The sequence below is a fragment of the Aptenodytes forsteri genome, unplaced genomic scaffold (assembly GCF_000699145.1).
Source record: "Aptenodytes forsteri isolate BGI_AS27 unplaced genomic scaffold, ASM69914v1 Scaffold217, whole genome shotgun sequence".
In the NCBI taxonomy this organism is placed as follows: domain Eukaryota; kingdom Metazoa; phylum Chordata; class Aves; order Sphenisciformes; family Spheniscidae; genus Aptenodytes; species Aptenodytes forsteri.
Window position 1 is genome coordinate 8,026,646 of NW_008796222.1, and position 16,277 is coordinate 8,042,922.

Genomic DNA, 16,277 nt, shown 5'->3' on the forward strand with positions numbered 1-16,277 from the left:
GTATTATAATGAAGGCCGTTCACTTCAGGATACCTTAAAAGTAAGTTTTGTTGCCAAGTTGGTCAGCTAGATATCTACCTTGCCAGGTTGTCAAATAACTCATCCTATATACAATAGAACCTAGGGGCTCTGGTTATGGTCTAGAGGGTCCAGAGAACAGGGACTTCAAGCAACACAGCCTTGGATAACAAGTAACACAGCAACCCCTACATAACGCTAACAGAAAGATTAATCAAAATGTTCTTATAGTCGCTTATTCACTATCAAACACAAAATATAGAAAGATTCAATAAAAACTTATGATAATCTTCAACAGTTGTGAGCGCTCTGCACCTCAGCAGATCAGACCCTGGTGCCTCCAGTCTGCCAGCCAGAGAACAAGGGAAGGTAGACGTGGCCATCCCATTGGAAACTAGGATATCACCAAGCCCTCCATGGCAGCTGCCTTGCACAGAGTCCTCAGATCTCGGTCCTACCCTCCTAGCCAGCCCCCTTCTCATGCTTCGCCCTGTTTGTCTCTAATGACCTCTGTTTTCCCACTGGTAGCAGCATTATCTGGCCCATGGCGTAGCTCCAGGTCGTAGTAAGACAGGTGGGAGTAGCCATACACTGTCCTAGCCTTTACCCCATTGGGAACAAGAACAGCCCAGGGCCCATTGCTCCTCTTGTCTCCCTTCTCTGGGTTATGCGTTTGCAGTTGGGAAGCACCAAGCTTTTCACCTTCCATTGGTTTCTGCCCTCTTTCAAAGACCCTCTTAAAGCCGAGGAAGGAAGGCACTCTGTATTGCTGCTGCTGTGCTCTGCGTGTACCTCGTTACTAGAATTTCCTCCTCCACTACCTCCAGCCCTGCCTTTTAAATCTCTGCCCAAGCTCTCCATCATACTCCTTTTTCCCAATGTCTTTCACCCAAACTTCCAGTCTGAGGATAACTCCTCCATCAGTCTCTGGTCCCAGCCTCTTCAACCTCTGCACTTTTTGTCTTAATGTCTCTTCCCTCTGCTACCAGCCCTGCCTGCCTCTGTCTGTCCCTCAGGCAACCGGGGACCACGGACTGCAGAGCTGTGGGCATCCAGGTGTGATCAGTGTAGTACTACAGGTCCAGGTAGACTGGAGGGACCTTTGCCATGAAGTGAGAGCCCCTGTGTAGGAAGCCTACACAGTTACTGTCGTTTATTTTTGACATGTGAGGTTAAAATTTGAAATTAATTAATTAACTCTTAAAACTTCTTGTCCAATGTCTTTTGACATTGTGGTTTTGGTCCCTAACCCCAGGTTAGGGATGAGGAAGAGTGTGGCAAGACAGCTGTATGAGGCAGCCTTCCTCCTCTCAACTGCACTTACCTATGGAAGTGGATGGCCAAGTTATTTCCAGCCCTGGCCCTGCTCCCTAGGCTTTAGACTGGTGAAGGGCATTTATGCACATTTATGGGTGAAATTGAGGAACGAACAGCATTTCCCTTAGCCAAGGCACAGTTGAAGAAGCAGCCACGCGAGCCCCTCACACGGTCCTGGCAGCTCACCTCACCCAAACCCTGCCATGGCCCTGTGGTTTCTGGCTACGACCCCTGTGAAGCAGAGCTCACAGCACAACCCCTGCCCTGCGCCCCTGAACAGAGGGGTCCACGAGCCAGGGCCCCAGCCCGCATGGACGGGGCATGGCCTGACGCCAGTGAGGCGTCCTGGGATGGGGCAGCTTAGGGAAGCAGTTGCCTTGGCAATGCTTTTACATCACCTGCCCAAATTTCTCTCCTGTACCTGCACAGGTGCCTTTTCCAACACTGCCTCAAGGGTTAGGGTAGGCTGCCGAGAGAGCCTGGGGTTTTGGGTTTTTTTTACTATTCTTGACTCTAAAGTCTTCAGTTTTCACTTCAAACTCATCCTGAGCATGAGCAGATGGGCAGAAGCAGCAGTTCAGGTGGAACCGGCACAGGCAAACCCTGCTGTCATGGTGGGGGGGAGGAGTTTCCCCTGTTCAGCTCTGGGAATCACGGGCCCTCTGCAGCTTGTGAGCATTACTGCAGTCATCATTTTCAACCAGGTGCGAAATTTTGATGAAATGCTTTTTTTTTATTGAAGCATACAACTCCCCTCCTCCAGCTAACTGCCAAGCAAAATCAACCCGCAGTTGTGTTGGGCTGTGAGATGTTGGTTTGCTGAATATCTAACGACAAAATTAAGTAATGGTCTAAAATTAAAACAGGGCGCTTGTTTATTAGTTGCATTTTTCCCTTCAAGCAACTTCACGGCTTCTTTCCTGCTGTCCCTTTTTCTTTGGAGCAGCTGCCCTTAAAACCCTGCAGAGTCTTTGCATAATTCTCCTTTGAATTGGTCCTCCTCACTCAGCATCCGTAGTGATGCCTGCAAAAGCTTCAGACAGCAGCTTGGCCGTGGGTAACTGATGACCTGAGCTGCTCACAGTACTCATTCCACTTTGGCCTTCTCTTGCACTTGTGTGGTGCATGCAGCACCTGGCACACAAGGACCCCGCTCTACCGTGGAGCAAGTAATCACTGTTAGTGTGTTTTGTTCTGTCGCAGGATTTTGTGATGGAGAGATAAGGAACAGTAATGCCTTAGTGTCTTTTTTTAGTGAGGTGGGTTTCTTTTTTCCATAGCTTTGATGCCACCACAAGATTTGTGAAGGAACAATAACATGCTTTAATTGTAGGATCAGCTGCATCAGGCACCTTGGGGTACATAGCTTTTCAGCCCAGGAGTTGGAGGCAGCAGAAGGGCTGTGAACAGGCAAGCATGAAGCTTCACCTACTGTCCATATTAGCCCTAGGATGTTCTGAGATTTTTTAATATATTTTTTTTTAAACACTAAAGGAACTGTGCATAAGGGCAATTATGTATATTATAAAACGGACAAGCCTGGCCTCAGAGGATACTGACAATAATTGCAAAGCCTCTCATTTTCATTTTTGTTGCAGATTGATGTCCTCAAGGCAGATGTGGAGAGCGCTGAGTGGAAAATTTTGGAAAACCTGATCCTGGAAGATGTTGTTGAGCAGATAGGACAGCTGGTCTTTGAGGTGCACATCCACTGGCCTGGGTTTGAGATCAGTGGCAATGACAGCACCGTGGTGCGGTACTGGTACAGTCTGCTCCGAGAACTGGAGCTGAAGGACTTCAGGCTTTTCCATACCTACAAAGACTTATCAAAACCACAGATGTTTCTGAAAAAGGAAGCCTTCAACGCCAGTAGCTGTTACACACTGAGCTGGGTAAATACAAGATGGAAATATCAGAAAGGAATTTATGATGTGTGACTGCGAGCCATCTGGCCCTGTAGCATTATCGAAGAGGACTTTGGCGTCACTGGCTAAAGTTGCTAAATATGCACACAGTGACTGCTAACAAAATGGACTGGCTTTTATTTTTATATGTTGTCAAAAGAACTGGCACTAGGAGAAGATACATGGTGCAGATTTGTGTAGCAATATATTTGCCAGCGGGTACACTGTCTCAGAGGACAGAGGTTTCTGTAAAGGTTTGTCTGGGGTGGGTAACAGCACGGCTTTCCCATGCTGCCCCATGCCTGAGCGTGCCGGCACAGAGGGCATCCCTCTGGGGCTGCCCCGGGAAGCTCTGCTCGCTGAGCTGTACAGGCCCTCGGGCAGAAGAGCGCTCATGAGGAGGTGCTTTTCTCAGGAAGGGTCAAGTGTTACTTATCTGTAAAGCAATCGTCTTTGATTTGCACCTTTACTTTTGCCTTCTTTCCTATGGAACAAATTTTAGACAAGAACAGTATGTTCTTCAACCCACTGGCAAATTGCAGCTGAATTTGGCAGAGGCAGAAATTGCCACCAAACTAAATTCTTACCTATTTCGTTGAACAGATTCTGAGTGCTCTGACTTTGGCTCTATAGGGCAGTCTGGCTGCGGGAAGCAAGTTCAGCGCTTCTCACACAGGTGATGGTGGGACAGAGAGACTCAGCTGCAGGAAAAGCTACCACCAGCACTCCCCCTCCTCACCCTCTGGAGGCTTCAGCCACAGAAGACAGGGCTTCCCTAGGTCATCTGCTCAAAGAACGGCTTGTTATAAATTACTCTTGCGACGGCTGTAACAAATGGTTTTTCATCTAGTGAGATACTTATTTAAAAGAGCTGAAAATGAAACCTGGTCTTTTTTGTTCGTTTGTTTTGGGTTTTAGTTGAATGTTCTGCTGCGTGCCTTCTCCAGCGCTGGGCCTGGATACCTGCTACCTCCTCAACACCTCCCTGGCCTGGCCGCCTCTCCCTGACATGAGCAGGCCAGACCCCGGGTCCGCACCGATGCTGGCGGAGGTGGTGGCGGAGGCAGATGCCCTGGCTTGTGGGCGTGCTGGGGCTCTGCAGGCTGGTATATGGATTGTCTGCAGTGCACTCCCAGGAGCCAGCCTTGGCCATTCCCTGAGGAGCTAAGGAATAGGGGGAGCTAAAAAATATATAGCAGGTTGGGTTTTTTCTTCTCTTTAAAAGAATTTTTACATTAAACTTTGCATTAAAATACAAGATGACACCACTTCCATGTCTTTGATATACGGCCTTTGTAACTGCCTTTGGTTTCTGACCTCTGCAGGGCTCAGTGTTCCTCCCCTTGGTGTGCCTCAGGCCAGCGTTGTTTTTAACAAGTCCCTCTCTCTCTGTCCCCGTGTTGTTCTTTCTCTTGTAATCCTGGCATTCCCCTCTCTCCTTTCACACCCTCCTTTACTTTTTCACCCTCTCCGCTGCCTCAGCTCCCTCATCCCCTCCTTCCCAGAGCAGGGCCCTGCGCTGAACCCAACATGACCACAGGATCTCGGCAAGCAGCCAGAGGGGAAAAAAAAGAGTAGGAGCTCTTCCTTCCAGCCAGGCGAGTCAGCTTTCTCCCAGAGGCACTGCTTTGCCTCACCAGTGGCTCGAGCCATTCCCCTCACCTTCCCCAGGCTTCACCCCGGAGCGAGGCATCTGCTTTTCTCCTGTCCCACCTCTCTGAGGGCTCCCGCTGCCCCAGGGTGGGCAGGGACCGCTCTCCTCCGCAGAAACTGCTTCAGCCCTTTGGGTCAGCTCCCTTTCCCCCAGAAGAGGCCAGCAGGCGGGTGACCCTCTGGGGCTGCGGGGAGCCACCTGCCCTGGCCCCAGCATCCGCCTCCCCACTGGGACCTGCAGAGCCCGTCGTGGGGCTTGAAACTGCTGCAGCGAATCTGACTTTGAGCATCCGTGCTGGCCACAGAGGCCCCAGACCTCGGGCTGCTGTGGGAAGAGGCAGGAAAAAACTCTCTCCCTGCTTCGATGGTGAAGGACTAGGGTGGTGAGGGGCTGGTGGAAATGGGAGGGATTTTAATCTCTTCAGAGAAAGCCAGCTCTGTGTCCTTGTGCGTTCAGGTTTGTATCAGTCTTCCAAATCATGTTTGAAATTTTAACTTGTGGCTAAATGTCAAACCCTTTCTTTTTTAACAAATGCATGCTGATTTTCAATCTACTGCCTTTCAGTCATGCTGACAGTGCCTTGTGTTGTATGGACTCTCTGATTTACTGCCTCCCCATTTTATTTTCCTTTTAAAAACAAATCCATCTACTTCTTTAGTTACACTTGGATTTTCTGAAGTGGAGTTTAATTCTAAGAGGACTTAACATGGGCTTCTGCACACCAAATGCCTCATTTAGGGAAGAAAGAGGACGGTGCAGCTGGACCAGGACTGCTGACTGGGTGTTGATCCCAGCTGTGCCTGTGCTAGTAAATTAAGCAGTGGCAGGCAGCATGCACAGGCTCTGGGAACGGCTATCTATCTGGCACAATTTTGGCTCAGGCCATCTAGGGTTCTCCCCGACGATTCTTAGGCACAGCTGGGGAGTTAGCCCAAGCCAAGGACAGCTTGGATGCAGACACCTTGTTTGGGAAGCTGAAAGAGTTCAGTAAATGGACATGGCCAGGCCATCTTTGCCAGTTTGCCTCGAGGCTGGGGAATACCTCCTGGCACCGCTTTATTTTCTGGTATAAATGTAGCTTCTGTTTCTGCTCCTGCACATCCCACCTGGACCGGGGGGCGAGGGGCTTTGCAGTCACCCAGAGCAGGGTGCTGTGGGGGCCCACCACCTCCTCAGCTCTGCGGCGCTCAAAATCAAGATGACATATTGTTGCTGTGTTGGATTCCCCATGTCCAAGACGTTAGGCAAAGCGCTTTGCACAGGGCCAAGCTACATAATTGCCGTCCCTGAGCCAGGTTAATACACAACCCAAGGGAACCACGACCTCTGAAAATGGCTAGGAAATGCTTTCTCTGTGACAGCCATGCTTGCTGCAAACCCTCCTACATTAAGTACAGAGGTTGTTTAACAATGCAGGGCCATGAGGAGATTCATTAAAATGCGAGAGGGTGCCAGGATTTCCTAAACCAATATCTAGCTTGTTGGAACAATCACACTTACTGCACCACAGAATGGCTCAACTCCCATTTTTCAAATAATGAGGTGGCAAAGGCCCAGCTGTGAGTCTTGATTTATTAATAAAGCATAAAAATACAGGCTCTAGCACTGCACAGGTTTTTCCTCCTGATTAGTCTTAAAGTAACTAGCCTAGTAGCTTATTATAATTTGTTTAAGAAACCAATAGATAGAGGTTAAAAATTAAATTACATGATCTCTTTCAGATGTTAAAATTCCAAAGGGATGCACATCTTCCATCATTTATTGCCCTGAAGAAAAAATGGTGATGTATATGTAAATTACAGAAATGGAGTGGAGGTCCATCCTGGTTCTTTTTTGCTTAAGACATAGAGTTTAGTAAACCCTCAGCTAATCTCTTGCTCAGGATTGCCAGGTAGTGTCAGGAACAATTCAGGCTGTAGCAAATACATCTTCCGCAAGAAAAGATTCCAATAACTATGGTAATTTCTAAGGAAACCTTATCTCAGATACGGGATAGATAAAAGCCATTTATCATTCTGGAGGCAGTTATGTGATATTATGGGAGAAAATGAACAGCTCTTACTTTATGCACTATCTGTGCCTTTCTACTTAGCATCTCTTAAAGCAGAGTTACAGCCTTCCTGAGGTCTTGCTTTTGCACCCTTACCACTTCTCTTTTATTGATCTCTTTTACCTAAAGGAGAGACTCTTAAATGGATTCAGTTCCCATCTCCTAACGACTGAGCTGCCGGGTAGGTGCACAGGGGCACAAGCTGGCGCTGGCTGACTGCCACAATGGACAGGCTGGCACTGAGGGATGCCGGGTGGGTAAGTGTGTGTCCACCCACTGCCATACCCAGGCACAATCGTCCCCTGCTTGCTGCCGGGTCCCAGCCATACACCCTGCTCAGGCGGTATCTCCAGCCTGTTAGGGACAGTGCTGAGAGAAAGGCGGGGATCCAGGACTGCTGATATCCACAGGCTCTCGCTGCTTCAGCCAGAGCTGAAGATCCACCAGCCATCCCCCCCCAGATTTACTGCTACGTGCTGGCTCTCAACCACACCAGCTACTCTGGGGACATCCGCACACATTTGGCACCCGTGTTTGAGCCTGCCTTGCTCCTCTAGGATGGCTCCTTGCGGGGAGCATTGCACTGCCCAGGAGCAGCTCTGGAGGAGCTGTTGGAGAGGCCACGAAACAGGTGAGGAGGTTGTTGAGATGGTCTCCCTGCAGTGAGCCCTGCAGTAACCATGTGCCAGCGTTGTACTCAACATCTCTTCCCAGATCAGACCTGCACAGAAACTGCGGTAGCTGCTCCCTTCTTCAAGTGCAGCATTAAAACCGGTGCGGGCAGGGCATTTTCCCATTAAAGCCACAGCCTGGAGACTGGTAACTGCGTGGCCGTGCCCAGGCAGGAAGAAAGGGCCGCTGGCCTGTCCTGGCATTGCTAAAATATTCCTGAGTGCACAGTCTGAGCAGCGTCCAGCATCTCCTGCAGACAATGCAGTAAAGCCTTTTTTTCCTTCTGAGAGATGACTCGCCAGAGACCCGCTGCGGGGCCCTGCCCTTAGCAGCATCTGAGGAAGAAAGTGAGACTCATCCTTCAAACTCCTACTTGCCAGGAGCAGCACAGGAAGGTGCCTGGACCAAATCAGGGCAGGGCAGGGCAGGAGCCCAAACCATCCCACATCATCAGGTGGTAGCTGGCAAATGTGTGTCTCTGGACTGACCTTCCAGCAATATGCTCGGCAACGCGCTTGCACGGGAGATCATTGCAAAAGAGTGGCCTGTCTCCTTTCCTAAGCTGTAGGTCTGTACTATGCCATCTACCAGGTGCTCCTGGCACCTACTGCCACGCTGGATCTGCTCAGTGTCACCATTATGGGTATTGCCCAGCTCCGCTTTCCCCCGAGGCTTCTGGCCCTCAGTCCCCAGGTGCATTGGGCATCTCCCCGTGCTCCCTGCAGGTGTCCACATCAGCTCTCCAGAGCAGCCAGCCCATTGCCTCCAGCCTGGCACCGGGTGAAACCTAGCCCAGGAGCCTCCTTACTGCCCACACCACAGATCACTCATGGTGGCCACAGCAGTGCCAACCCCAGCTAACGAGGACATAATGACCAGGTCTCGGTCCCGAAGTGGAGTCGCTACAGCATTAGTTTGACACCTCCACCAGGAGGTGTTTCAGCTGGATCTAAAATGGATCTTTGCAGAGATGACCTGCATGTAGTGGCAGTTTTATTTGTACAGATCCCTGTGTGGGGGTGAGGGCATTTCCTTTTCAGAGAGGCCCACAGTGATTTATAAATCACACACATCTGTGAATCAGAATTTACAGGTGCTGCTGTGACCTGGTAAAGATGAAGAGCAGCAACAGATTTGAATCCCCCAAACTATCACACTTAATACTGCAACATGGGCTTTCCATAGAGAGCCCATGGCAGCACAGAGGGGGACGTGTTAGGACACTAACACTCTTTTCCAGGGGAACCAGTCCCTTTCTGAATGCCACGCTGGCTTCCTTGGAGGTTCCAAAATTTGACCAAAGAAAGGTCTGACCTCCTGCCCCACTCCAAAACCTGATGTTTATCGCATGCACTTCGGGCCCCAGGCTTTGATCCCATCGGTGACTTGTGAAGGGTTGCTCTTCACGAGCACCTCTCAACTGTGAAAGATCAAAGAAAACGTAAAGGGAACATATGCCTGGCCTTTCTTGGCAGATGCCAAGAAGACGTATTACCTGGTAGCACACCTGAAGAAATAGCAGTCATTCTCTCTGGTGAATTATTCAACAGCTGAGACCATCTGGTTCATTCAAAAACTTTGATTTCATGAGATTCATTAGCCGCTCCCTTGCCCTTGAAAGGATCCTCAGGCTTATTCAGTGGGAAATCACTCTTGATTTCTTCCTGCTTGTTAACACAATGTGACATTTAATTTAATTGCAGTCAGTAGAGACCTGGTTTAGTGCCGGTGGAAGTTCAGAGCTGACCTACATTCAGAGACATATTTATACTTGCTTCCCTCCGCTGCCTTTCAGGGGCAGCATCTGCAGAGCAAGCCCGGCACTTGAAGGGAACTGCCGGTGATAATGAAAGGATCTTTTCCCTTAAATAGAAGTCCCTGTTCATGGTGTAGTTTGACCTGCCTGTTGTAAAGTGTTTCAGCTGGTTCAGAAAGAGACCCTTGCAGAGACAGCCTGTGCTATGTCCCTTATCCCGATAGGCAGGATCTTACACAAGGAGAAAACAGGAGCCTGCTTTGCGCTGCGTAGAAACGACGACTCAGACGTGAATACCAATGCAACATCCCTGCTCTTTTTGGTGGATTACCACCATATGTGCTTATTTTTCAGCAATTTCCTGAAAGAAAGTTCAGTGGTGTACACAGTACAAAACTTCTGTAAGTAATTAAAATGCTCCTGCACCTCAGCTGGTATTTCCCCCCCTATATTTGAAATTCCATTTCTGAATCAAAACCAAACAACGTGAATCCCACCTGTGCATCCACCTTCAGATACCTAGAGTGGAGCCACCACCCTGCGTGCCACCACCCTCGCAGGGAGGTGGGACAGCCGCCTGACCGGTGTCAGACCTCTAACGCCGCAGCAGCAGCAGCAGCAGCAGCAACTGTGTCCCAGCAGTACCCGCGTCTCTCCGCTGACACCAGCCAGGAGCAGCCGCAACACAGGGGCTGAGAATTCATCAGACCCCACGCTGACCTCCCAAACTGGCTTGCCAGGCAGGAGAGGCCCTCAAACGCCTTCTTCCTTCTTCTTCTTCTTCCTTGTGAAGGGAAGGAAAACTGCTCCAAGACATAGGAGAATTCAGCATCTGAAGAAATATTATTGCATAATGTTATTCCACCTTTTTAATATTGGAGGAATTATGACAAAAAGCAAACAAAACCAACTCGCCCCCCTGCCCCAAGGTACTCCCAAAGGGTCGGCACCAGGGGAGAGAAAGAGAGGAGCTTGCTGTAGAGAAGCTGTTCTGACCAAACTCAACATGGTTTTGAAAACTCTGGGGAATGGGGCTTACTTTTTTTTCCTGTAGATGTCTGGCCTGACAACTGACTTCATTCGGAGTCCAATTTCCCTCTTCATCTCCTGAGCAAGGAATATTGGAAGGGATTACGTTTTACAGAGTATATATGGAGGAGCTGAAGGAGCAAGATTGTATGTGGATGCGGAAGCAAAATAAAACCAACTAGCCTGGGCGAGCAAAGTCACAGCTGCGTGGGGAAATCAGCCTCGTGCAAGCTAAGGTATGAGGTTAGAGTGTTACAGCTCTTCTGGTACAGGCCATTTTTGCAATTTTTTTTTTTTAAATGTTGCTTTGCAAGAGTTTAAACTCCACCAAAAAACCACTTATTCTACCACTGAGGCGTTTAGCTGGTGAGTTAGAGCAAGACACCAACTGCGGGGTAATTATGCTGGGAGAACTGGAAAGATTTGCAGCTCCCAGAACCATGTCCGGGTAACTGTCAGTGGTCTTGAAGCTCCATAAAGTTCCTATTACTGAAATGACTCCCTAGAGGATTTGTGGTGTTGTCTTCCTTTCCCAAATCAGAGGAGAAGCAGGCTCAGTTAGTCTTGACATCTTTCAGACTAACCAAAAAACCCAAGGCCTAATGAGAACCTCTTATTCTGAACGACAAACCCAACGCATCTGCAGTAACGTTTCATTTCAGCAGCCTCCCAGTGGCATGAAGTGCAGCAGGTTAAAAGGAGACTCAGAAAGACTCAGTGCTTTAGCATTTAACACACTTTAAATGTTCCATCATACAACAAGATAATAAACAGGTCTGAGGTCAAACTTCCAGAGCACCTGGCAAATTTAGCGGTCCATGCCCCATTGAAAGTCATTGCAACTTGTTTCCAAAAGCTTTAAACTCTGCAAGGAGCTTCTGTAAACATAACCCTGCCACAAGCAGTTTTCTCTGAGCGCTGCAAGACAGCCGTGGTGTATCTGTTATTTTTTTTATCAGCAAGCCTGACAGAAAAGATACGTTTTACTGCAAGATATGAGACTTAAATGTTGAGTGTATGCTAGTGAAGTCAACCTACGGTAGCAAGTCCTTAAGTAGTCTCCAGAGGAACAACCTCCCCGGAAACTGATTTTTCTGGTGTATAGGTTCAACTGTTTGAAGTCTTCCAAGCAAAACTCCCCTCCCTCCTCTGCTCTCCACGTGGTCCCCCTCATGCAGGCTCCTTGTCATGTGGAGTCTTCCTAGCAAATGGGAGCAGGATTTTGTAATGACCAGCTGGTAGAAAGAAGGAAAGTACATTGTGTTACTGGGCTGTCAGATCTGCAGAGCTCGCTGTTTAAATCAGCCTTTAAAGACCACAGTGTTAAACGGTATATTGAACATCTGCCTGTTGCTAAAAATTGGCTTTTTACAAGACAATCTTGGACATTTCTGGATGTACAGTAATTTAGATATTTGTTCCTCGTAATGAGCGCAAAGACTGAGCAGCCTCATCTTACTGGGGACAATTATAAACTCTGTGCAAGGCAGATGCCAAGACCATCTGCTTCAAGAAAGACAGCCTTCTTACCAGCAAGTTGCATGAGGATATGTGGGATATTTCCCCCTCTTGCATATGAAAAAAGTCCAAGAAAAAGAGATGGCACAAGGCCAAAGGAACTATCAAATTTCCCAGGCAGAATTCCAAGAACGATGGAGATAGTTCACTTATCTGTACAACCCCCACTGTAAAATAATTGGTATTAATGAAAGTGGCAATATATTGGCACATCATTTCTGAAAGTTACAGATGCATGATCAAGGGGAACAAAATTATGACGCTATGACAGCAACCCGACACTCCAGCTTGCACGTATTCCTTCCCGGCAGCGTGACACGCTTGCCTCCAGCCCTCCCAAGAAGCTCCTTTCGGCTTGAACCACTTTGTTGCATTCTCCGCCTAATGTTAGGGGAGAATAAATTGGGGGAACTCGAAACACGCTCTTCCCTTTTCTCCCAACGCTGCCTTTTCCCGGCTCCGTCTGCTCACATGCCAAGTTCAGCCTAGGCTTGTTCTGACCAACATTTGTAACAGACCAATTTCTGGCGAAACATGAAATTGGGAAGATAAGAGAAGGACATGATTCAAGTTAATTAGCCCAGCAAAAAATCTTTTCCCAGGTGGCTGCTGGAACGACAAGTCTAGACTCGCACCACACAGACACATGCTGTCTATCCTCGTGCACAGCAAACTAGCTGACAACGTGAGCTTTGGAGTTTGCAACTCCCAAGCCGACAAGGGGGAATTATCCTCATAAAAATTCCCCCTGCAGGCTTCAATGCAGATGTGAGAAATTCCACAAAAGATTAACACGGTGACCAACTGTGAGGGACAAAGGATTTTATCTGAAAGTTTCTAGGGGAATTTTCAGTCCTGGGCTTGTTGCAAACATTTAATCCCAGTTTATCAACTCCAGTAGAATTTATGGAGTCAACATTTCTTATTTTTGTTCCCCAAAGGCAACACTCAGTATATTACTACTAAAGTTTATAGACTTATTTTTATACTTAGTATATACACTCATATGTGTGTGTGTATATATATATACACACACACATATGAGTGTATATACTAAGTATAAAAATAAGTCTATAAACTTTAGTAGTAATATACTGAGTGTTGCCTTTGGGGAACAAAAATAAGAAATGTTGACTCCATAAATTCTACTGGAGTTGATAAACTGGGATTAAATGTTTGCAACAAGCCCAGGACTGAAAATTCCCCTAGAAACTTTCAGATAAAATCCTTTGTCCCTCACAGTTGGTCACCGTGTTAATCTTTTGTGGAATTTCTCACATCTGCATTGAAGCCTGCAGGGGGAATTTTTATGAGGATAATTCCCCCTTGTCGGCTTGGGAGTTGCAAACTCCAAAGCTCACGTTGTCAGCTAGTTTGCTGTGCACGAGGATAGACAGCATGTGTCTGTGTGGTGCGAGTCTAGGCCTGGTAGGGACACATGGAAAAACACAGTACCAACTACAGAGCCAAACATTTTGTGTATTATGATTTAAAGGGTTTTAAGCATTTGGGAAAGATGTTTCTGATACGGAAGCTAATATCCATTCCTGTGAGAGTTTCTTGTATCTGCTCTACTCCTCCTCGCCTCCCCAATTCCCTGTACTTGTAAGCTGTTAATGGTCAGGGCACACTGCCACATATCCATTTAAGAAATGTATTTGAAGGAAGAAAAGTGTTCTAAATTATTTCAGCCCACTGCCTCCTGAAGTGGCACCCGGGGCACAGTGCACACCAGAGCTCAACTCCCAGCTCAGGAGTCGAGTCTTCCCTGTGAGAACCACCACGTCGAAAATTCACCCTCTGCGACATGGCAGCAGCTCACTCCCACCTGCACCCCGAAGAGCCGAGAAACACGAACAGCCTCTTCTCTGCCTGCAGAGGGGACGGTCCTCAGGACACACCGGACCGGCTCTTTCCTCTCACTCCAGGCTCTACCGTTTCCTACCTCAGTACTTGCACAGGTGCGAGGCTAGGCAATGCCCAGTTACCACCAGCACACCGCTTGTGAAAACAGTCTGTGGAGTTTTTCAGGTACACGAGGCTACCGAGATGGGAAAGTAAACAGAAACACGTAAGCTTGGTGCAGTTACACAACGGCATGAATGGACAGTAGAAAGACTCTCAAAGCAACCAACCCATTTCCTTCCACCTACCCAATTTGAGATTCTTTGCATCTCATCTACAGAAGTGCCTTATCTTCTATCCTGCTGTCAGTTAGGGCAGTTACTCCTTTGCTATTGTTTATCGTTGATGAGCAGTGATTGGATTTATAGCAAACAATATAGTGTAATTCAAAAGTGCAATTAAAGACTGATCAATGGGATAAAAATGTGTAATGAATTTATTTCCATTATGTGCTCAAAAAGAGAGCGGATAGGGAGTTGAAAGGATTTTTTTCTCTTGGTTCCAGCTTGCATTAGTTTTGTACGAACAGTGCAAGAGAATGAGTTTATCTGAATGCTGGTACAACCGCAAATTAAAATACCAAATGTTAAGAAATATTCTATATGGACACTGCTAGACAGAAGAATTGAATGAAGATAAGCAGACTTTTTATAAAAAGATTTATTAAAAATAAGTTCTTTAAAGAGAAAAAGTGTGACGTATATACATTAAATTGTCAAAAACTTTACGGGGCTTATAATACAATGTATTCCAAACTGAACAAGAGACATTCACTTTTTTTTTTTAATATGTCATGCTTATTGGGACTTAACAGCATATGGGAAGAGAAAAAACAACACTTAACACACAACCATTACAAGCAAAATCTTGAAATCGAGGAGTACTTGCAAAGATAAAACTCAGTGATCAGCATGATGCTATTGTTAAATAAAGACAGAAACCAAGAGTTTATGAATACAGTCTTCAGTCAATACAGTTTATCTGACGACTGCTAGCTTCTGATTAGTTCTTCATTTCTACTGCGAATTAACAGATCTTAGCAAGTGGCTTTGTGTTCTATAAAGGTAGAAGTACTTTGGGGACAACAAAATACCGCCCAAACCCAGGTAAACAAATGCATCTTCTCCAGCTCTATTGCAGTAGCTATCAAAGATTTCTTCTTAGGAAGAGAGTTGCACAATTGCTGGTTTTCTCCTTTAACTCCCCACATCTCTGACAGCCAGAACCACAAAAATAGTTTTTCTTAAAATTATTTTGTTTTACAAGAGTGTTTTGCACAAACAGTGACATGACAAACTAACACTTGATTCTGCATGCTTCAGATGACCTCAGCTTCTCATACTCAGAGGTCATATTTAGAACTATATCCTTTCAGCTGTGTCTTCTGAAGATTTCCCATTTTTAGTGCATATATACAGCTAGCTGAGAACTGCGGTATTACAAACGTCTACCCATCCTTACAGCGGAATTCACTCTAATCTCAGATGTATGCAGGACTTCCATCTTTAGATCTTCGTCGCATCCTCTTTAGTCCCATAGTTTAATAAGACCATCCCAGCCACATGTAATGACTTTAGATGTTTCGTGTGGATGCCACACTGCACCGATACAGACTTTATCATGCGCTTTTAATCTGCTGTAGAGTTTTGTTGTCTTCCAGTCCCAGATGTTAAGCTTTCCATCTGCATCTCCAGATATCACATAGCTATATTAAGAGGATTAAAATAAAAGCTGTATCATGTGTGAAGACTGCTTGTATTATAATACTTTTACACTGAGCAATGGAAAAGAGCTTCACCCAGTGAGCTTCCTGTCTGACAGTCTGCAAACGTACCTACCAAAGAATTAGCATTCACGCTGTGCTCTAACGCGCACAAGTCCTGCAGAAGGTGATTCATCAACTGCGAGGTAAATGTGCTAAGCAATGAGATTATACCATACACTGTGTTACTGGAACTAAAGAGGATACATCAGCAAAAGAGAAAGTGCCAGAAGTTTCTTTAAAATTTATAGACACTTCACTTTTTCCTCCAGTTTTGCTGAGGTTATTCTCCAGTTTTTATAGTAATGAAAATCTTACGTACATACAGTGGTAAATGTATGGGCATATTACTAAGCAAACAGGATGAAAAAGACGGGCCTCTGAACAATAAATGAGGATACCCACGCCAGACCTGCAAACTGGGAAAACTGGGCAAGTCCAAATCCCAGGTATTCTAGACAAGTGCATACTGCGGGAATAGACCTTGTGCTGCAGACCATGCGCAAAAAGAGCCAGATGCAAGGCAGAACTGGAAGCCTCCTGTGCTGCACCAGGGCTAGGGTGGGAGACAAGGGGACTCTCTGGATGGTTTAACAGCAGCGTAAATCATCTTTGCAGAATGGGGAATCTGGACTACATGGACTGTTTCCTAAATGGTGCTCAGAGCAACTGCTGGGTATAACTTAGTCCTA

At 46.8% G+C, this 16,277-nt stretch overlaps 2 protein-coding genes across 2 annotated transcripts in view; one reads left to right on the top strand and one right to left on the bottom strand.

Annotated features, from left to right (window-relative positions):
- The window catches only part of METTL24 (methyltransferase like 24), a 37,060-nt gene extending 32,924 nt beyond the window's left edge, over window positions 1–4,136 (top strand). Inside the window, exons 5-6 of the mRNA XM_009289199.1 lie at window positions 2,934–3,227; window positions 3,843–4,136. Coding sequence (XP_009287474.1) covers window positions 2,934–3,227; window positions 3,843–3,872 — 324 coding nt within the window. The 3' untranslated portion in view covers window positions 3,873–4,136. The remainder of the gene's footprint in view (window positions 1–2,933; window positions 3,228–3,842) is intronic.
- A 10,366-nt stretch (window positions 4,137–14,502) lies between these two features.
- The window catches only part of CDC40 (cell division cycle 40), a 34,336-nt gene continuing 32,561 nt past the window's right edge, over window positions 14,503–16,277 (bottom strand). The window contains exon 15 of the mRNA XM_009289201.2: window positions 14,503–15,528. Within this exon, the coding sequence (XP_009287476.1) occupies window positions 15,351–15,528 (178 nt within the window). The 3' untranslated portion in view covers window positions 14,503–15,350. The remainder of the gene's footprint in view (window positions 15,529–16,277) is intronic.